Source organism: Epinephelus lanceolatus, chromosome 2, assembly GCF_041903045.1.
Source record: "Epinephelus lanceolatus isolate andai-2023 chromosome 2, ASM4190304v1, whole genome shotgun sequence".
In the NCBI taxonomy this organism is placed as follows: Eukaryota; Metazoa; Chordata; class Actinopteri; order Perciformes; family Serranidae; genus Epinephelus; species Epinephelus lanceolatus.
The window spans coordinates 47087135-47109617 of record NC_135735.1 but is presented as its reverse complement, the minus strand read 5'-3'; the positions used below and the strand labels follow the sequence as shown (position 1 = coordinate 47109617).

Here is a 22483-nt window from a genome sequence, read left to right as displayed (position 1 = left end):
CTAAAACTCATGCAGTATAATACAACAACCCTGCAATAAACCCTCCTCCATCAAGATTATAATGTTCAGTTTAGTTGAAAATGTTTGAGAGAGAATTCTGCTGTATTGTGTTATACATTTTTATTGATGGCAGGATTGGATGGATTTAATAACGTTTAAGATAATTGCAGTGTTGAAACAGACAAGTCTAATAAAGTAGTTACAGTTCTGAAGTCCGGACTCTGTTCAAATGAGAGTAAACTACAGGTTAAGACTTAAATTGTGTCCCTCCCACTCGCATCATTAATTATTAAGTGTATCATGTCTGTGGAACGGGAGTATAGGCTCTGGTTTGTCTATAATCTATGTTATGCAACTAGTGACACTGCCCACAAACTAATATGTGATTATATAAAATTATCAAATTTCCTTTTTGATTTCTGCTTGATGACATAATAGGTTTCCACGGTGACATGCTTCATTATCATGACTTGCTATGTTAGACTCAAAGCCATTCTACACCACATTATTATACACTATGAAAACACAGATTCTCACACTGCTGAGAGAAGCAGGAGGCGACCCATTGGCTGCTGTTCATCCTCTCATCAAGCTCGTCATTTGCCCTCGCTGTGAATGTGTTTAAGTCAGGCTGTACTGTACGTCAAACAGCTTTAGATGAAGTGGGATCAGATCCATTGGAGGCCAAACACCAAACTCCAGATGAGATCCGGTGATTGAATGTCCATAAAGAACAGATTTTCGTGCAGTGCAGATTAGTTGAAGAATGGATCCATCACTCTCAGAGAAAAAAGTCTGAAAACCGCAGCTGCAGTGACAAAGCAGAAAGGTTAACGGTGCAAATCAACCTGCAGCCGCTGCAGTTTCTATGTGCAGCTTATCTGTTTCAGTATAGCTGTGCATTTCCTAAGCTAACTCTCAGCAAGGACAGAGGCTGTCCATCATCAAACAGGAACTCTCTTGCAAAGCACGCTGAAACCTAAACTTTTAATGAATGTCATTGTTTTATCCCACAAGGCAGGTTGTATTCTTCTTATCTGTTCATTTGTTTAATTATGTCGACTTTGTAAAAGTAATGAGTAAAAGTTGTCGGGCCTCATGCAAGAACATTTTTATAAACTTCCTCTGTCAAGTGTGTTGCAGATTCTCTTAACTTCACTGTAATAAATCACTCATTTCATCTTGATGAATGCCACCTGTTCATGTGTTATTGAGGACATGGGCATTTGTGAGGTGATAAACATAATCAGTGCCCTCAAATTACAATACAAGACCTCCAGTTTTGATTTGCTGGGGGTCACATTTTATTTACAGAAATGTTACTTAAAAGTAAAAAGAATAATTTCACGCCGCAGACCTCAAAGTCCTGCCGTTGGAAATCAGCAGACCAAAGCATAACAAATTTAGAAGTTTCAGTATTTTCATTAGGAGACCCAAAAAATATGACAACAGCTTTTAACATTGTGTCATCGCAGAGTCAAACCGTGTGACAGAAGACATGGCACATTACAATCTAAGGGATACTAAACGTTTTTTTATATTGCACTTAACGCACAACACAGTTGATGCAAAGTGCTTTAGAGTACCAAGATAATACAACAAAAGAAAATGAGGAAATATGACAGAACTAGAATTACAGGTCACAGCAACCTTGACCTTGGACCACCAAATTCTAATCAGTTTGTACTTGAGTTGAAGTGGATGTTTATGCCAAATTTGAGGGAATTCTCTCAAGGTCTTCTTGAAATATAGCATCCACGAGAATGAGCCAGATGCAAGGACAAAGTGGCCTTGACTTAGACCACCAAATTCTTATCAGTTCATTGTTGAGTCCAAGTGGAAATCTGTGCCAGATTTGGTGAAGTTACCTCAAGGTGTTCTTGAGATATCACGTTCCTGAGAATGCAATTCTTGACAGAATAGCATGGTTGGATTTCAGCCTGCATGCAGGTTTTTTCAGCAAACATTATTGAAACACAGCAGTTAATGTTGTTGTACTGAGAAGTGAGTGGTGTGTGATGCCTGTCCAGGCAGGTCTGTCATGTTTTATCTCATTACAGTATTGTTTACATACGACATGTGCTCTGTTTGTTAACCAGTATTTTCTCCGAAATTGAAAATAATTTCACGCTGGTAATTTATTCTTGAGTACATAATGTCATCTTCATCATCTGTTTCTTGGCTGCTTGCTGTCTTGCCTGCTGCTGTGTGACCGTGACACAGACTTTCAAAATAAAACGTATCCTAAAGATGACAATATAGATCAATGATTTCATTTTGCATCGATGATACTGGCTCCTTGATCATTGAATTGATCATTGAATCAAATCCATTGATCCACATCGATGGATTGTTCCACCCCTACTTTATATTAGCTTTTTAAAAACTGTATCTGCATGCATATGCAGACATCTGTTTGTAGGGATTAGCTGAAATGAGGGGGGCGCAGAAGAGAAATTCTTGGCTCAGATGTCTAATGGCCACACTAGATCAGCCCGAAATATTGGCCCAACAATAGTATTGGTTGTATTTGTATTTTTTGTTGTTGTTGATTTTGGTAACATATTTAAAATAATATTCTTTTGGGGGAGCACACTTTAACTACCTAGCCACTCGAGTCCCTCAAAGAGCAGGTTGTGCCCCTGGATTGGCAAAACCTGACTGTGGACATATTCTGTTTGTATAATGAGTTTGGTCTGGTTTGTATACAGATAGTTTTTCTATACAAAAACTATCTGTACATGACTTTATCAGAGGTCTGGGCTACTTCTGAATTTAGTTATTACCAAAGAGAAAATTCTAAATAGGAGTCAATAAATGAATGCTACCAGCTGGTAGGTTTTTGTACAAGTGGTTATTGCATGAGGCCCATTGTGGTAAAGAAGAATGAAAGTTTGTGATTCAGGTTTTAACACTCTTACACGCACACGCACACACACTCATATTCCCTGTCCATTGAAATGACATAAGAGTTTCACTTCATATGAAGCAGACTTGGCACACGCTGTTATGAGAAGAGACCGACACCTCAGGCTCCCCAGTGTCTGTTTCACTGCTCTGCTGCTGCAGTTTGTTCAGCTGTGGGTTCACACTGTTCTGACCTGTCTTATCAGTGATCTGCTCATTCATTCCACAGCATTGTGCATCAGCACTGTGCATGCACTCTGGCCGTTTTCCCAGGTGGAGGGTGAAGCTAAATCCGTTAGCTTTTGAGCTGGTTCACTTGCTGGTAATCAGGGATGCACCGATGTATCAGACAGTAATCATAAATATGTTCTGTCAACTCCAATACTGATTTTAAGGGAAATGTAATGAATGTGTAGCTTAATTTGATTAGTTATTTTTAGTTTTGCCTGTCAGAGAGAATAAAAATGCCTCTGTCAAATGTCAGTGACATAATTTCATTTGTAAGAATGAACTTCAAAGCAACTTTAACTTTAGACTTTTTGAAATTACTATTCAGTGTACTCTATTCTTGACTAATGTTATCAAACTTTAGATAAATGTCACTGTATAAGTCACTGACTTTATTACGCTCAATGAATACGTATATATATATATATATATATATATATATATATATATATACAGTACAGGCCAAAAGTTTGGACACACCTTCTCATTCAATGCGTTTTCTTTATTTTCATGACTATTTACATTGTAGATTCTCACTGAAGGCATCAAAACTATGAATGAACACATGTGAAGTTATGTACTTAACAAAAAAAGGTGAAATAACTGAAAACATGTTTTATATTCTAGTTTCTTCAAAATAGCCACCCTTTGCTCTGATTACTGCTTTGCACACTCTTGGCATTCTCTCCATGAGCTTCAAGAGGTAGTCACCTGAAATGGTTTTCCAACAATCTTGAAGGAGTTCCCAGAGGTGTTTAGCACTTGTTGGCCCCTTTGCCTTCACTCTGCGGTCCAGCTCACCCCAAACCATCTCGATTGGGTTCAGGTCCGGTGACTGTGGAGGCCAGGTCATCTGCCGCAGCACTCCATCACTCTCCTTCTTGGTCAAATAGCCCTTACACAGCCTGGAGGTGTGTTTGGGGTCATTGTCCTGTTGACAAATAAATGATTGTCCAACTAAACGCAAACCGGATGGGATGGCATGTCGCTGCAGGATGCTGTGGTAGCCATGCTGGTTCAGTGTGCCTTCAATTTTGAATAAATCCCCAACAGTGTCACCAGCAAAACACCCCCACACCATCACACCTCCTCCTCCATGCTTCACAGTGGGAACCAGGCATGTGGAATCCATCCGTTCACCTTTTCTGCGTCTCACAAAGACACGGCGGTTGGAACCAAAGATCTCAAATTTGGACTCATCAGACCAAAGCACAGATTTCCACTGGTCTAATGTCCATTCCTTGTGTTTCTTGGCCCAAACAAATCTCTTCTGCTTGTTGCCTCTCCTTAGCAGTGGTTTCCTAGCAGCTATTTGACCATGAAGGCCTGATTGGCGCAGTCTCCTCTTAACAGTTGTTCTAGAGATGGGTCTGCTGCTAGAACTCTGTGTGGCATTCATCTGGTCTCTGATCTGAGCTGCTGTTAACTTGCCATTTCTGAGGCTGGTGACTCGGATGAACTTATCCTCAGAAGCAGAGGTGACTCTTGGTCTTCCTTTCCTGGGTCGGTCCTCATGTGTGCCAGTTTCGTTGTAGCGCTTGATGGTTTTTGCGACTCCACTTGGGGACACATTTAAAGTTTTTGCAATTTTCCGGACTGACTGACCTTCATTTCTTAAAGTAATGATGGCCACTCGTTTTTCTTTAGTTAGCTGATTGGTTCTTGCCATAATATGAATTTTAACAGTTGTCCAATAGGGCTGTCGGCTGTGTATTAACCTGACTTCTGCACAACACAACTGATGGTCCCAACCCCATTGATAAAGCAAGGAATTCCACTAATTAACCCTGATAAGGCACACCTGTGAAGTGGAAACCATTTCAGGTGACTACCTCTTGAAGCTCATGGAGAGAATGCCAAGAGTGTGCAAAGCAGTAATCAGAGCAAAGGGTGGCTATTTTGAAGAAACTAGAATATAAAACATGTTTTCAGTTATTTCACCTTTTTTTGTTAAGTACATAACTCCACATGTGTTCATTCATAGTTTTGATGCCTTCAGTGAGAATCTACAATGTAAATAGTCATGAAAATAAAGAAAACACATTGAATGAGAAGGTGTGTCCAAACTTTTGGCCTGTACTGTATATATATATATATATATATATATATATATATATATATATATATACATAGACAATTTATTATTTGCATCTGTAGTGATCAATATTCACATAGTGATACAGAACATGTGCCAATTTGTTTTTGTGTTATTTAAGTATGTCCAACAGTTCATGAAAAGTAAGTCACTCCCTTGCATTGTACAGAAAAAAATTAATAAACTTTACACCAAATTTTGCTGTCAGGCAGGAGGACAAACATATACAGTAAACATAACCTCCATGGTGGGAGTGGAGAATATTATTGGTCATCGTTACATTACTTTAATGTTTTGTTTTTTTTAAAGTAGTGGTTTTATAGGTAAAAAAAAAAACAAAAACATTTTGGGCACGTGAGTCTGAACCTGTAAAGCAGAACCAATCTGTATCCAAATTGATTTCCACCAGGTTTGATCTCGGTGCATCCCTACTGTTAATGTGACATGAATGCTTCACTGTTGCCTCCTGATTGGCTAATCACTATGCTAATCGCATGTTCTGTTTTTCTTTCTTTCTTGCACTCTCACCACTTCCTGCCTGCTCCACCTCTCAACCCATCTGCCACGCTCCTTTTTTATTTCCTGGTGTGTTTTTTTTGTGGGAATGAACCTTTATTGGGCTGTGGTGTTCCTCTGGCTGTGGCCTCGCTTTCTCATTGGCTGACTCTTCTGTCATGTCAAACGGTGCATGACCAATCGCAGCCCAACCGGCGGTTTTTCATCCCGCCCCAGTCCCCAGACCTGTGTCAGTCCCCCAACTGCAGCCCCACCCACTCCCCTGAGGTCCGCCTTAATGGGGTGGGGCCACGCACACCCAACTCCTTCCAGCCAAAGATGGGGTCTCCCCTCATGCACCCCCGCACGCAAACCCTCCCCGCCAAGCCCAAAGTGTCCGAGAAGCCCCTGCAGACCACCAGGTCCAACCCTCTCCCCAACACAGCCCAGACCCCCACCACCCCCAAATCTGAGCCCTCCACGCCCTGCCAGCCTCTGGCACCCTGTATCCCCAACAGCCCCCGGGTGAGACGCCACCCTCCCCTCACTGTCCCCCCCAAGCTCTCAATCCCTCTCTCCCCTGTGCCTCCTATGTCGCCCCGCCGCCGCCACCACCTCCACCCTGACCACAACGGCAAATCTGTCCCCATCACGCAGGTGACCCCCCACCCCTCCCCCAGAGGGAGCCCTCTCCCCACCCCCAAAGGCACCCCGGTGCACACGCCTAAGGACAGCCCGGCTGGCACGCCCAGCCCGACGCCACCACCCAGCCCCTCCATTGGGGGCATGCCCTGGAGGACACGCCTCAACTCTATCAAGAACAGCTTCCTGGGCTCGCCGCGCTTCCACCGCAGGAAAATGCAAGGTGGGGGGAGAGTGGGTGGGCCATTTTCAGATTATATGATTATCCAGATCTTTATGATACTATCTCTTTGTCATCTGTATGGTAATGGATTCAGCAGAGAGAGTTTTAATGCACCAACCTGCATTCTCATAGCTTGGGGGAATAAGTCCAAATCATCTCTTTGCTCCTAATGGCTGTATTTAACAGCTGACCTGCTGCCAGCCTTACCATGAGAAGCAGCAGCCTCTGGCCATGTCATATACAAGATAACTATCTCATTACAGCCAGTGGAACATTTACTATTTCTCTGCCATAGTTTAGGTACAGCTGCTTTGATAGTGCCATGAAACCCCCCCCCCCAGACATACTGAACAGCCATGAGAAGACCAGATAATCTCATTTACACAGATAGATTACATATTTATCCAATCGGAAATAGCCCTTAGTGGAAAAATCAGACAAACAGAAGTGTCTTTATGAATACAGTTTCTACATTTCACACATGAAGACAACAGGAAGTCAAGTGTTGATCAGAGAGGGCTCACTGAATGGAGGTAAGCAATCACATCCCACCAACCTAACTCTGGGACCTTTGACCTCTGTTTCCACAGTTCCCACCCAAGAAGACATGTCCAGTCTAACCCCAGACTCTTCTCCAGAGTGAGTAACATAGCAGCACATCTTTCCAGAGCCAGACTATAAAATATTGTTTTTGTAAATTGTGAATGAATTATAGTTTTGTGTGTTCATCAGACATTTCTTATACTTAAAATATTTATTTTATGTATAACCCATACACACATATTAAGAAAATAGATTTAAGGTTATATAATGCATTGCTGTGGCATGCTAGCAAGCTAAATAGTTGTAGCTCTTCAGGTGTGTTTTGATTGTTAGGTTAGCGTGTCAACAGGATGAGGCTCCTGTCAACAGCTGAGGAATTTTAGATTGATAATGGTGATGTTACTCACTGAGCTCATTGATATGTAGAATACAAAATAGCTCTGTGAATTCCTGTGTGTTCATTTTTAAAGTGGAAATAATGGGAAAAAATGGTTTAAAAAAATCAACAATACAAATATAAGTGAAAACATTATTTGCAGCACAAAGACAGCTGACTATTTATGTACTGTAGTTCATTTATAATAATTTCAGCAGACTGTGGCACAAAATCAAAAGCTTTTTTGTTTGTTTTCCTCTCATTTTTCTTTTCTGATATCAAAAATGTTTTCTGAGTTGTGCACATTTAGGTAGGACCTTGTTTACTGTTACTGCTGCTATAGATTAGCCACAGTTTGCATAAATCCCTAGAACCAATCCCAAGGTCCTGCTGGTACAGTATGTGGTACAAAGTTTAATTTTAGAAATAGCGGTTTTACCTAAGGCTTATTTAAAATGCTCCAGGATTAAGATGGTTGGAGTTAATCTTACACAATATATGTTTTCAGTTTGGTTGAAAGAAGTTCACATTTTTTGAAGTGGGTTTGTATGGGGTACTTATCCATAGACAGTATATTACATAAAGTAGAGCACGCCTCCAGTTTTGAGAAGCAGGCTGGAATCCAACATGGAGGCTTAACAATGTACTACTGTGGCGGGTCAGCAACAAAATTTATTTTAGCCTAAAAAAAGTCCAACCTAAAAAAATCAACATAATTTTAAATGTATGCTATATTGACAATATTTTTTACTGCTTTAGCTGTTACATTGCTCTCATCAAAGCCAGACTTCATTGAGAGAAACAGTGATTTAACAACAACACAGGAGCTGCTGATCTATCACTGCCTTAAACGGGTAGTTTGTATTATTTGGTAATTTTGGGATTTCAAAGGTTTAGTTCAGATTTACCAAGTCACACAATAACACAAACAAAATAACTGCTGTAGACCAGCAGCTCCCATGTTCAGCGAGCTTAAATTAGCCTAGCCTACAAACTTTTTTCCCCAGCTCACTCCGTGCACTAGGAACAGACAACAAAACTGAATCTTGAGATTTCAGACTGTAGCTACAGCCAGATCTCTGAGCAAAAAAGTATAAATGTATGAAGGACATTTACCCATAATGGCTTTATAATACAAAATACCAGTGACTGAGCCTACGAAAAGTCAGAGATGTACAACCTGCCCTGGAATAAAGTGCACAGTCATGAGTGAGGGCTTTACAATTAGCAACAAATTTCAGTGCATTGGGATATGCAGTATAAAACATGTGCAAGCAATGTGCAGTTGCATTCAGATCATCATAATCCAGAACTGGTAAAAACATAGCAGCAACCAGTCTTTTTCTGGCCTCAAAGGAGAACCAAGACTTGTTTATGAAATAAAAGCCTAACCTCAGCATGAGCTTTTTAAGATTATCAACTTGAGGTTTACAAGAAAGAGAGTCATCAAGCCAGATACAGAGATATTCATTACAAGTGACAATCTTTAACGTCTTTCCCTGAACAGTAATCATCAGGAGTCTTCTTCTTCCTAGCATTTGAAAAAAGCATTATCTTAGTTTTATCAGCATTTAGAACTAGGGATGCACTGAAATGAAAATTTGTGGCAGAAGCCGAAGCCGAATAATATTAAACGCTTGGCCGAATACCGAATACCGAGTACCGAATATTGTTGTTTAGGTGTTCATTAGTTTTTGCAGATGAACCCCCTCCAGATTAGTGTTGTCACGGTACCAAAATTGGGACCCACTGTACGATACCAATGAAAATATCATGGTTCTGAGTAGTATCACGATACCACAATGAAAATGAGGCAGATGTGCCTTTTGTCATTTATAAAAAGATAAATCACTTTTCTATAATACATCAATGATATTTCAATGGAATAAATTACTTATTGACTTATTCATACTTCAAAAACAGCATCAATAAGTGATTAACATAGGGGGGATCAAAATAAATAAAATAAAAATCAACCAGCCACCCTTCTCCCCTGACAAGTAAAGAACAGTCCCTTCATAAGTAAAGAACAGTCCCTTCAGTGCGGTGAGGTTTGTGGACGTTACCTGCCACAAAGAGAGAAATGTGAACGGCTCGTTTCTCCTCTGACACGTCACATACCTGTGTTCGGCTGGCTCCGCTGTTCAGGTACTTCTGGGCAGTCATGACGCCAAGAAGAGGACATTATTGGAGACGACTTCTCTGTCGCTGGTAAGCCGATGGCCGCCGTATTTGACAGGAATACATTCCTGTCTGTGTCTGTGACTCCCGTTCAACCCACAACCGGTGGGATTTGCCTTTCGTTTCTGCTGCTGGTTGAAATCTGTAGGCTGCTCGCACAGCGTGCTGAATGATTTAAGCCTATTTTGCTTGCTCAAAACTATTTTTAGTAGCAAATGCGAGTGCGGTGACGGACGGATCGCCACACTGCCGACATTTCACTCCGCCTGTAACGGCACGCTGTTTGATTGTGTTATCAAAACACGCCGCTATTATTCGGCCTTGCTTTTAACTTATTCCACCAAATACCGAATGTGTGGGGTTTTTTTGCAATATTCGGCCGAATATATTCGGTTACCGAATATTCGGTGCGTCCCTATTTAGAACCAGCTGTAGTTGTGAAAGCTGAGACTTGATAATATTAAAGACAGCTTGCAATTTGGCCACAGCCTCCATGATGAATGAGCTGGCACAATATATCACTGTGTCATCAGCATAAACATGATAATTGGCACTAGCCACATTTTGACCAAGACTATTAATATAAACTAAAAATAACAGCAGACCTAAAACAGTACCCTGGGGTACACCTTGACAAGTGTTGAGCCAGTTATACAGCATCATCCCTCCTGATATTTGGGCTTAATTTATCGAAAAGCTGCTATGAACATTCTATTTTGTCTCACAGTAACAGGATCTTGTAGAAAGTTTGACTTCCTATCTATATGTTTTTAGTTACCTGCAAATCATAATTGTATATTTGTATATGTAGGCTATAAAACATGACATGTGTCATCACTAGTCAGTAAACAGGCAGTATGGTCAAGGAGGCATTTTAAAAAATTATAATACATTAATGTATCATGTGGATATGAGATGTATTTTTGGGAGGTACATCATGGATGAACACAGTTTTCATTAACTTTAAAAGCACAAAAAGAGGTGGAAATAGCCCAGTGTTAAATTGGTATCTTTGGCAAGAACTCTAAATTTTAACCAACGTCCACAATCAGGTTATTACTAGTTTGTCTTGGTTTGAAGTAAAAAGTTACTCTACTCCTATGACCTGTCGCTGTTGAGGTAAAAAAAAACAAAAAAAAATGGCACTAACTTCTGCAACTCTTCCACTTTATGGGAAAGTTTCAGCTTTTTCTATCATGCTGTCAGTTTTGTACATTGTTGTAAACACTTCCAGCTGATTTAGTCTGTTCTGAATCATGTTGTGATCTCAGCCTGTCTCCCTTTGCAGACTGGCTAAGAAATCATGGTTCGGTAACTTCATCAACCTAGAAAAGGAGGAGCAGATCTTCATTGTGATCAGAGACAAACCTCTCAGCTCCATAAAGGCAGACATCGTCCATGCCTTCCTCTCTGTAAGTCTCCTCTTCCTTGTTCCTTTTTAACCTTAAATCCCAACATCCATACATCCATCCATCCATTATCTGTTCTTGTCCTCTGTTACTGACTGATAAATGCTGTCATATTTCCTGTTTTACCCTTTTGTCCTCACTTGTCCATACTTTACTGGCTTTACTATCACAATATTTAGGAGAAAAAACTATTTATCAGTGTAAATAAACAGTAAAGTCCCGTACTAGTGCAGTACACTCTATCATATAATATATATTGTGTATGAAAATATGTGTGTGTAAACTGTAACATTAGGCCCTACAACAGTGGAGGCTGTTAGGGTTACTTTGTTTCATCAGTTTTCTTAATTAGTCAAACAAAAGTGGAAATGCTGCAACACAGCAGGCTGAAGATCCAACAGAGCGTCTTCAGGTTCAGGTAACCAAAGTTATTCTCTGGTGTCAGGAGATGACAGAAGAAGGAGGAGGTTTTGTAACATCTTCCTTAGATGTTACACTCTAGCTGGCATAGGCAACAATTCTTAATAGGTTTTACAGTTAAATGCCTTTTTTTCCCCTTGCAACAATATATACAGTATATTTTACAGGGTAGAATATACTGGATATATTGTTGCAAGGGTGCCCTCTTGAGGGAAAAAAAAGCAGCAATCTACATTTCAATCAATCAATCAATCAATCAATCAATCAATCAATTTCATTTATAAAGCCCAATATCACAAATCACAATTTGCCTCACAGGGCTTTACAGCATACGACATCCCTCTGTCCTTAGGACCCTCACAGCAGATAAGGAAAAACTCCCCAAAACAACCTTTAACGGGGGAAAGAAATGGTAGAAACCTCAGGAAGAGCAACTGAGGAGGGATCCCTCTTCCAGGACAGACAGATGTGCAATAGATGTCGTACAGAACAGATCAGCATGATAAATTAACAGTGTTCCACATGACAAAATGAGACATGAAGAGAGAGAGAGAGAGAGAGAGAGAGATGCAGGACAGACGACAGTGACAGTAGCTTACAACAACATTAATTTAAGTAATAATATTATAATAATTACGGCTATTGTGGTACAATATGTTGTTGGTATATATTAATATATGATAGTATATGTATGTGACAATAATCATATGTGTATAATAATAGTAGAAGTATGACTAATGATAACAGCAGCAGCAGGAGGCATCTGGCAGGACCACGGCAGCAGCACAACCACACACGTCACACTATCGAGGCACCACTGCGATATAAGTTAACTTGCGAGACAGTGGAGCACAAAGGCTCCGGAGAAGAAGCAGAGTTAGTGACATGCAGTGTGGCCGAGTTAGCAAGATGTAGTAACAGGACATGAGTGTTAGCAAAAGGGAGAGAGAGAGAGAGAGAGAGAGAGAGAGAGAGAGAGAGAGAAGGTGCTCGGTATAATTTTTATTACATTTTTATTTATTAGTCTAATGGCACCCTGTGTTTGTGAATATATAGTCTCTATATACACAGACTCTACATTCAGTGAATGTAGAGTCTGTAGGCAAACTCCGGAGATCTTGCCTCTGGAAAAGAGCGGAAGAGCCCTGGTTTCCAGTGCTAGGGTGTTTGTAGTCCACGTGATACTGATCAATCACGTTTGAGCCGGCTGCAGTTGTCGCCAGGTTAAATTGTTAATTTTCGTCACTGCAAACTTTACTTATATAGCATATTTACTTATATATAAACGGAAGTCAGAAACGGAAATTCGCCTCCTCAAACCGGAATGCCAAAAAAACGGGGGTCTGCCCCCAGAGGCTGTATTGCCGTCTGCCGGAAGTCAGATGCCAAATACAGCCGATGGGTTCCGAGAATGGTGAATATACTACTGAGTGTATTGTTCATTTTATCCACACAGAGGGAAAACTTTTTTGCATGTAGCATTTATCTAATGAAATCTGTTTTGTCATCTGTGTGATGGTGACACTTAAATGCTGCAAACAACATTTGCTTTCTAACTTCCTATTTTCAAGCGTTGACTCACATGAATTTGCAAAGCAGCTGTACCGCCTACCAACAATCTGATTGGAAAGATGCTAACCAAAGTAACTAAATTCAAAAACTCTAATAGTCAAAGTAGCTTTTAAACTTGCAAATGTCAAAATGAATATGTTTAGCTGCCAAATGCTGTGATCCTTATTCTTCAACACCACTGCTAACAAAACAGTCTGTCCAGTTACCAGCACAAGTTTGTTCCCATTGTGTCTCACTGCCCCTGATGGCACAGCTGTCTATCAAACAGCGGTCTGTCCACTCAGAGGCTTGAGGACTGGAGACACAACAAAATGCTCCTTTAAAGACCCATTATTCTGAGGCTGAGTCCCAGTACACCCCTTACCCCTGTCATTTAGCCCTACCTTTCTCTGCCTTTTTTTTGGTCACCTCTAGGAATAGGGTGTCCTGATTCTTGTTTGGATAGAGGGACAGAACAAAGTGTCAGGGCTACATGGCCAGTAAGAGGGGATTCAGAGGAACACTTTAAATTTTAAACTGTGTTATGACAAATCATTAGCAAGATGGCTGCACGAGCAACAAAAGAACCCCACCAGTATGTTTTATTCCTTAACCCTTTAAAAACTGTCCTCCGCAGAGGGCTGCAGGAAATCATTGTTTGCATGATCATATTTAAATCAATCTAAAATAAGAACCATAATAGCTAGATAATTAATTCTTTTTGCAGCAGAAAGCTAAGTCTTCTGTCTTCTAAATGCCTTTGTACTCTGCTCATAAAATGAGCATGTCTCAAAAGCGTAATGATGTACAATGGTTCAAGTAACTTATGTAGTGTTAAGAAATGTTTTCTTATTGTTCTACATTTAGAAGTCTTTTGGATGCATGTTTTTATTTTTTGTTTGACTTTGTAAAATCTGATTAATAAACGTCAGATTTTTAGGTTTTGTTTTTTTTTTTCAAATTATGATGAAAACTTCCGTAAATGACAGAAGCCATCTTTGAGAGTAATTTATATGATGTGTACTTTGAGTTTTTAATTTGGCTCATGTCCCATTCACTTTATGACCTGTACTGCAGTCAGCCACCAGGGGGCAATCAAGATGTTTTGACTTCACTTACGAGGAGCTTTCATGTCATCCATTTTCACACACAGTCTATAGTGTAGACTGGCAGCGTAGGAGCCTGGGTTGCTAACATTAGCCTGCAGAGCACAGAGAGAGTTTTGGTAATAAAGCAGTGTTTTGTTTTGTTTTTTTATCTTAATCACTTCTTTGATCGAGTGAACGAATCGTTAGCGTCCATGCTTTTCTACAGCCATCATATAAATGGCATATGTTATTGTGACAGGCTAATACCATAGAGTGGTGCTGGAAATGAGTTAGCATTTTAGTACTCCAGGTTCCAGGTGGGTTTGTTGAATGGGTTTTTAGTCAGATGCCTGAAATAAGGTCTGTGGTGAACACAAGCTTAAGAGACTACGTATCAGGGTCTTGAAGGGTAGTTGACTCGGAAAAGAGTGGTACACCTCTCTTCCAGTTATAAAAGAATATAAACAAGGCTTTTAAAAATAAATATTACAAAATTTTTCAGGGGCGGCACGGTGGTGTGGTGGTTAGCACTGTCGCCTCACAGCAAGAGGGTTCCCGATTTGATCCCGGGTGTGGGAGCCCTTCTGTGCGGAGTTTGCATGTTCTCCCCGTGTCAGCGTGGGTTCTCTCCGGGCACTCCGGCTTCCTCCCACAGTCCAAAGACATGCAGATTGGGGACTAGGTTAATTGATAACTCTAAATTGTCCATAGGTGGGAATGTGAGTGTGAATGGTTGTCTGTCTCTATGTGTCAGCCCTGCGATAGTCTGGCGACCTGTCCAGGGTGTACCCCGCCTCTCACCCGATGTCAGCTGGGATAGGCTCCAGCCCCCCCGCGACCCTTAAGAGGATGAAGCAGTTAGAAGATGAATGGATGGACAATTTTTCAGTGTAAAAGTGTTTAGGTTTTGTAATGTGAGTATGACTTTAAGTCAATGTGCAGTATTTCCCTATTGCATTGGGGGGACAGCAGCATCATGTGACATGATAGACTGCTGTCTGTTTACATGTCCTTGTCAGCCTCAGCTCTGACACAGAGGCTTCAAAACACTGTGATGCTTTCAATGTAACACTGTCTCCTTCTGCTCCTGTCTCTTTCTCTTACATCAATGCTGCCATCTTAACTCATGCAGAAGTTGTTTGCTTGTGTTGTTGCTGCTGACTCAGAGTCTGCTTACTGGGGAACACCCCCCTCCCTCCCTCAGATCCCCAGTTTGAGCCACAGCGTCATCTCTCAGACCAGTTTCCGGGCAGAGTACAAGTCTACAGCTGGTCCAACAGTTTTCCAGAAGCCAGTGAAGTTTCAGGTGGACATCACCTACACTGAGAGCACCAGCGCCACCAAGGACAACGGCATCTACTCTGTCACCTTCACCCTGCTCTCAGGTAAATACCCTGCACTAACAGTCCTACACAGACCAGTAGGTATTGATCTGTTGATCTGCGGGTCCAAAACGGGGAAGTTAGTGAGATTGGTCAGTTCATCTTATAGTTGATGGACAGAAGATTGACAATAATTTTGAAAATCAATTTGTGTTTTTGATAAGGAGAAAAGCCACACATTTCCTGTTTCCAGCTTTTTCAGTGTGAGGTTTTTCTGCTTTTCACAGTTTTATTCGATTGTATATTAAATATCTTTTTGGGGTTTGGGAAAAATACAAATCAACTTAAAAGTGCTTTTGTCTTGTAACTGTTTCTTTTATTTCTGAAAATGTACTGACTAATCATTTAATTGATAAAAAAAGGAGAAAATAGGAATGTAAATAACTGTTGATTACTGCCCTATGTATTACTGAGGTTCCAACAGTATTTAAATGTTGTAGTTATATTTCAACATGAAGCAATCAACTGCTCCACACTTAAATACTCATTTAAAAGTAGAAACAACAGTAGTATGCAATTATGTTTATTTATAGTGCACCATCCCGAAGGGATCTGTGCACACTTCACTGATTAGATTAAAACATTAGGAACAGTATGGGTGTTCACTCACACACAAGCACAAAGACACACTAGCTACCAGTCATTAAAGTTAAATATATAATAATTAATACAACAATAACAGATCCTCTGTCACCAGATAGGACACATATCTGAACTGAATGCTGTCACATTAATGTAAAGACTGCAAGGTTAAATAAACAAAATATTACATGCATTTCTTCTTCTCTCTAAAATTAATCACTTTATTATCAACAATAAACTGAAACAAATCAGTATAATAACTGACATGAGATCTTTCTTATGCCATAGTCTGGGGCAGAAGTACAGTGGCCAAAAACATTTCCATTAGATGGAACACGCTGCAGTTTATAATCCAACACCAATCCAAAAACACATATGAAAATCCAAAACCAAGGCAACTGAAATATGCTGCAATTAAAAAGAAAATCTGCTGCAGAAAGCCAAAAAAATACATTAACAGTAAGCATGCTGTAAATATAAGAATAATGCAAAGTCAAAAAGACACAAATCCCAACATACAAATACAACAGAACAATGCTGGATATCCAGTCAACACAACACAGGTTCTCCACGATTCTAGGGGGAGTTATGTAAATCTGTTGCTCTTCTATAATACTTTCCCGTGTCTTATGAGGGTGGAGCTAAGGTGCGAGGAAGAGATGCAAGCTACAGACACGTAGACATGAGACCAGAGGCCTGTACTACGAAGCCAGATCAACTTACCCAGGATATCTTCTCATTATCTGGTTTGACTAACCCTAACATTGGCTGTCTGGATAACCAGTACTACAAAGTTGGTTGTCAACCAGTTCAGTCAACTCTGGGTTTTCCTATCCAGCCACGAGCGTGTTCATGTAAAAGAGACGGGGTTGTTAATTACGAGCGTCATCATCAGGACCATGAATGAAGTAGGCTGCTTCATATCACATATGATGAAACGATAGCAAAAATGTCTGCGACTACAAGAAAGTAAAATGTCAGTGGCGTAGGATGTAAACAACAATCTGTCATCCTAAAACGGAAAATGTGGAAACACTATCCAAAAATTCTCCATCATCCCAGACTTAAATTATATGCAGGATCTATGGGCCTATGTGACATTAGTATAGAGTATTTTTGCTGTTTAGTTGGATGATGATAATACTACTCTGAACATGTCACATAAAACACTTTGAAGTAACACCAGACTGTTTCTGCTGCTGAAGTAAAGGGTGGAAAAGTAATTAATGACCAATGAGGTTGATCCAACCGCAATGTTACATTTATAATAACGGGAGCAAATTAACAGTGTGTGGATTATTTTATTAATAACATATTATCTGTGTTATCCTAGTTCTCATCACTCAGGTGTCTAATGTTATTTTGAGTTGCAGTGATAAATCAGAGTGTAAAAAGTAGCAGCACTGTCACTACGGACTAAAATAAACTTAATGATTTTAAATATTGCTAAAATCATGTGTTTAGTTTTGTAAACAATCTCTCCATTTGTTAGAAGCTCTGTTTTAAAACCAGTGGAAATAGAGCCCTGGAGCAATGAAATGATTCTACTGACGTTAACAGCTTGTAGGCTCCTCTTTTCTACCTGTCACTCTGGACTTTTGTTCATGGATACTTTTTTCTTCAGTGATCTGATTGGTCAGAAGTCGGTGTGTTGACAGCCTGTGGGGGTTGTATGTTTTTGACTTATATCTGTGTTTGCAGCATGTTTGCTATTAAGTATTATTATAATTATTGCTTTCTGCAGCACATTTCTGTTGTATTTGTTTTAGAAATTTATATGTAGTTAATAATGCCATTGTTACTGAAGGTGTAGCACATTTCATACTAACTGGGCTGTAGTAGCATGTTTGCCCTTGTTGGCCACCAAACAAAAAAGGTTAAGACAAGAAAGAAAAAAAACTGTATAACCACTAAGAATCAGAGCAGCACTCACTTCCTCTCTGCTTTCAGCTGTGTGTTAAGTCATCAGTATCCAGCCAAACACTTTACATACATCATGTCAACAAACAGGAGTTAAACAAGTCTTAACTGACATCAGTGATGCAGCCAGTTTAGAGAACAGAAAACTCATTCTTCATTATATTCCAACTCATCGCTCCCTCTCTCACACACTTGGGGGAGGCCAGCATTTTTACATATTCTATACCTGTAAACAGCTTCAGCACCTTGGAAGTGTCTGTACAGCATTCTAATGAAACCTAATGAAGCTTTATTGTTCTATCATCAGGTCCCAGCCGACGTTTTAAGCGTGTGGTGGAGACCATCCAGGCCCAGCTGCTCAGCTCCGACCAGCCCGGCATCCAGCCCCAGATATCTGGTAAGTGGAGTCCCTCGCCAACTGACCACGCCTTTCCCTCCAACCCCTCCTTCTCCTCTTCCTCCTCCTCCTCGTCCTCACAGCCTCCCTCTCTCCCGGCATCCTAGCGCTCCTCACAGCACAGTCACACCTCTGGTCAACCTCGGCTCGGACCCGCTCGGCTCAGCTCAGCTCGGCACACTGCTTTTAGCACACGGCATCTCCATGTGCATGCCCCTGCCACATGCCATGGCGTGCACACACACACACACACACACACACACACACACACATGCACACAGACACAAACACACAGAACATGGTAATGTTATTCACTGAGTTCTAGATGTGCATTTACAGGGCTGATTATGGCTACTCAAGAGCTGTACATCAAACTGTAATTTACCCTCGGCAGACAACAGCTCTGCTCTCACCCAGTGTCTGACTCAGCAGAAACACTCACAGGCAAATGGATGTTTACACAACTGTACATGTGTAGGTTAGCTGTTACATGGAAGCGTGCAGTTTATTGTCTGAAAGAGGGAGAAAAGTATCAAGATTTCAGAATACATTCTTACCTTTATAGTGCATAAACGCATTGGAACAATCCCACAATTCTTTGACAGCTTCTTTGATGTGATTGGATATTTTGGGCTGCCTATAGATACATGGATGGATTATAAAAAATATGGAAGAAAAGAAAGAGTGACTGTGTGTTCTCCAGTTGTCCTTGTTAGTTTTGTTTGTTAGTGTGACACTGTACTATTGCTGTTGTTGTATCTGTGGTTATTTACTTGATAATGGTCCCCTCTTGTGGTGAAGCAGAGTAACTACAACCTCTCTACACACACTGCTGTCATAATAAGGAGAGTAAGATGCTGCACACACAGCTGCCACTGACATGTTACTGGGAGAGAACCAGTCACCTGCTCAGCTCCCACCACAGTATACTAGATCTAAAGCCTGCAGTCTTTGAACTGATAGTTTGGATTTTTGACGCAGATTAGGGGGTGACAATATTTGCTGGTCCCGACCTCTGATCTCCCAGACAGACAGACAGACAGACAGACAGACAGTGGCTCCGAAACAGCAATAATAGCAACAAATGCTCTGCATCACCATTTTGTCTATTTGAACCCTAAAGTCTTTGTTTGTTTGTTTGTTTGTTTTTCGTTTTCGAGATCGTTCAATAGAGGGTTTACCAACTACTTGACTAGAGTTTAAGTTATAGCTAAGTTTGTTTTTTACCAGTCTGTATTTTTCTGCCTGGTTGCAGATAAAAATTAGACTACATTAATATTATTAGCATTATACTATTTGTATTTGTAGGTGGTGGTTGCTTAGATTAGAATTGATTGCAAATTGTTTGATCCAAACATTTCCAGTCAAAATTTGTTGAAACCAGATATATGTAATCATTTCCAAAACACAAAACATATTTTTATCTAACCACATATTTTATTTCAGTTCATATTAGGTGGTGTTTAACCCCTCAAAAACAACAGTTTCACTGCAAGAAAAAAAAAAAAAACAGTTTGCTCTTCTGCTTGATGCACATGAGGCAGTGTACGGTCAGCCCTAACCTTAACCCCATAACATCTTTACCTCAACCTAACCTCAGCCCCAGCTCCAACCAATTCTCTCTGCAGTGCTTAACTATAACATAACCTAAGCCCAAACTACAGCTACAGGGGTTAGCAGTAAATGGGAAACACTACTTGAAGTGGAAACAGAGATCTACATCAGGGCTGCAGTGTTTAGCTTGTGAACAAAAAGAAGAAAAGTTGGATCCATGTCGAGGATCCTGCTGTTACTCAATAATGTAATCTATCTGTCCTTGATAAAATTTAAATGCAACACTTTTATTTTTGTTCCCATTTTTCACAGGTTTAAGTTAGAGATCTTGGACTTTTTTATGCATTCAGTAGATATATTTCTCACAAACTTTTTTATTCACAAATTTGTTAAAATACGCATTAGTGAGCACCTGACAGGTGTGGCATATCAGGACACTGATTAAACAGCATCATTACTACACAGGTGTGTCTTGGGATGATCACAATAAAACGCCACTCTTAAAATGTACAGTTTAATCACACAACACAATCACACAGATGTTGCAAGTTTCGAGGGAGCGTGTCCGCTAGAGTTGTTGCCCCTGAACTTAATGTTAATTTCACCATGAGACGTACATTTCAGATTGGCCTTTTATTGTGACCATCCCCAAGACACACCTGTGTAGTAATGATGCTGTTTTATCAGCATCTTGACATGCCACACCTGTCAGGTGAATGGATTATCTTGGAAAAGCAAAAGTGCTCACTAACGTGGATTTTACGTTAGATGTTAGATTTTACGTTTTATTGTCTGTTTTCAAATTACACTTCCGTTTTCACAGGAAATATACAGTCTCAAGTTTTGCCAACACACGCCCGTGGCTGGGAAGTCGCTTAGGAGTGAGATCGGCTTGGCAAAAACAAAAGCGGTTGCATTTAATTTTTGTTCAGTGTAAATGTCAATATATTTTAGCACTATTTAGTTGTACATATTCTCCAGTATAGCATTATGATGGTCAGTGTGAGAATTTATTAGCCATTAGGTAAAAGTCATTTGAAAATCTGCAGTGATGTCTCATTGCAGTTGCAGCTGTGCCAGTAGTACTAGGAGCACAAATCTATCTTTATAAATCGATGATCACAAAAAAAGGAAATCTTTCCTGTTTGAAGTTACAGTGAGGCGTGAGGTCTCCTGTAGGGTTAATCTTGGAGTTATGGTAAAGATTAGGTTAGAAGCAACTTCTTAAGTTGCAGTTTTGATAGTTTATCCAAAAAGTAATGAGATGACCCAATGTGAGCTGATGAGAATGCGCATCAGGCACACAACACTCTGTGTGATGCAGGATGTAAGGCACCGCCCCCAGGTGAAAGACCAAGTTTTTAGGGAGTCCCTTCAAACAGCAAGAGTCACACATTCAACTAAGATCCAAAAATCCAAACTATCACTTATACATGATGAACCAGCAGCACCAGTCTGACCAGTTACTGCCACAGATGGGAACTGTTATCAGGCACTGTATGCACAACCTCAACCACCTTCACCATGTAGATGTGCCAATAACCCACATCTCTATCTATCTTATCTCTCTTACATATTCTATCTTATCTTGCTCTCTCTCTCCTCCTCTGGCCTGCCTCTCCATGCCACACTGCTTCTTGTCATCCACAGCTTTTTTCTAATGCCACTTGGATGGACTGAATGACTCGCATGCTGAATGAAATGCCAACCCAGAACCATGTACACAGACTGTTTGGCACACCAGCCTCAGTGCAGCGTAAAACCAGTCGAGCAGAGCCAGGCTGAACATAAGCGGGGTCGGGTTCGTTGATGCCAAACTCTGTGTGTGCTGATGGTTCTGGGTGAGCTGCCATTCACACACTAACGTGTGTTTGCCACTTTACTGGAAATGAAAGCATGCTCTATACTGTATGTTGCAGTGACAAACTCATAAGCGAGCAAACAAACACAGTGTGTGTGTTTGCTAATCTCTTTGCCAGCGGCCCCAGAACCAGAGAACCTGCATGTGTTTGATGAAACTTAAACATCTAACAGTTCTACAGACATATGAACCTGACTGCCTGTGTGTGTGTGTGTGTGTGTGTGTGTGTGTTAGCTCATGTAAGGTATTGTTTGTGTGGATGCAGTAGCAGATGGATTTTAAAGGTAATACCTGCCACAGTGAATGTTCAGCCTGTTTATCAGAGTCTCCTGTCTAAAACAACTTGTGGATTTTTTCCTGCTATAGACACAAAAACAGTTGCCAAGTAGTAAAATAACCATCCTTATCCAGGACTCCTGCTGGTCATATGTCAACATTGTGGTAAATGTTATGCATTAATACAGTAAGCTGATCATGGCCCACAGTTAGCCCAAATGCTGCTGTCTGGATTGTCAACCCAAACCCCTAAAGTCCAAAACTGAGCCAAGTGTATGTCAGAACCAACCCACATTTGGTCTTCATTTAGTAAGAAAACAAGGAAGGACTTTTTTTTAGACTTAAGAGAAAAC

The 22483-nt window shown here is 40.5% G+C and overlaps 1 protein-coding gene across 10 annotated transcripts in view; it reads left to right on the top strand.

The window, feature by feature from the left end:
* Window positions 1-22483, top strand: part of LOC117258502 (serine/threonine-protein kinase BRSK2-like) — a 218365-nt gene that overhangs the window by 188099 nt on the left and 7783 nt on the right. For 6 of the 10 annotated variants that reach the window (XM_078162083.1, XM_078162080.1, XM_033629528.2 and 3 more), the window contains 5 exons: window positions 6383-6590; window positions 7181-7229; window positions 10979-11102; window positions 15363-15543; window positions 18350-18439. In XM_078162083.1, the coding sequence (XP_078018209.1) occupies window positions 6383-6590; window positions 7181-7229; window positions 10979-11102; window positions 15363-15543; window positions 18350-18439 (652 nt within the window). Of the gene's footprint in view, window positions 1-5932; window positions 6591-7180; window positions 7230-10978; window positions 11103-15362; window positions 15544-18349; window positions 18440-22483 lie in introns of all 10 variants that reach the window. The other 4 variants (XM_033629509.2, XM_078162064.1, XM_033629500.2 and 1 more) reach the window with 1 other exon arrangement.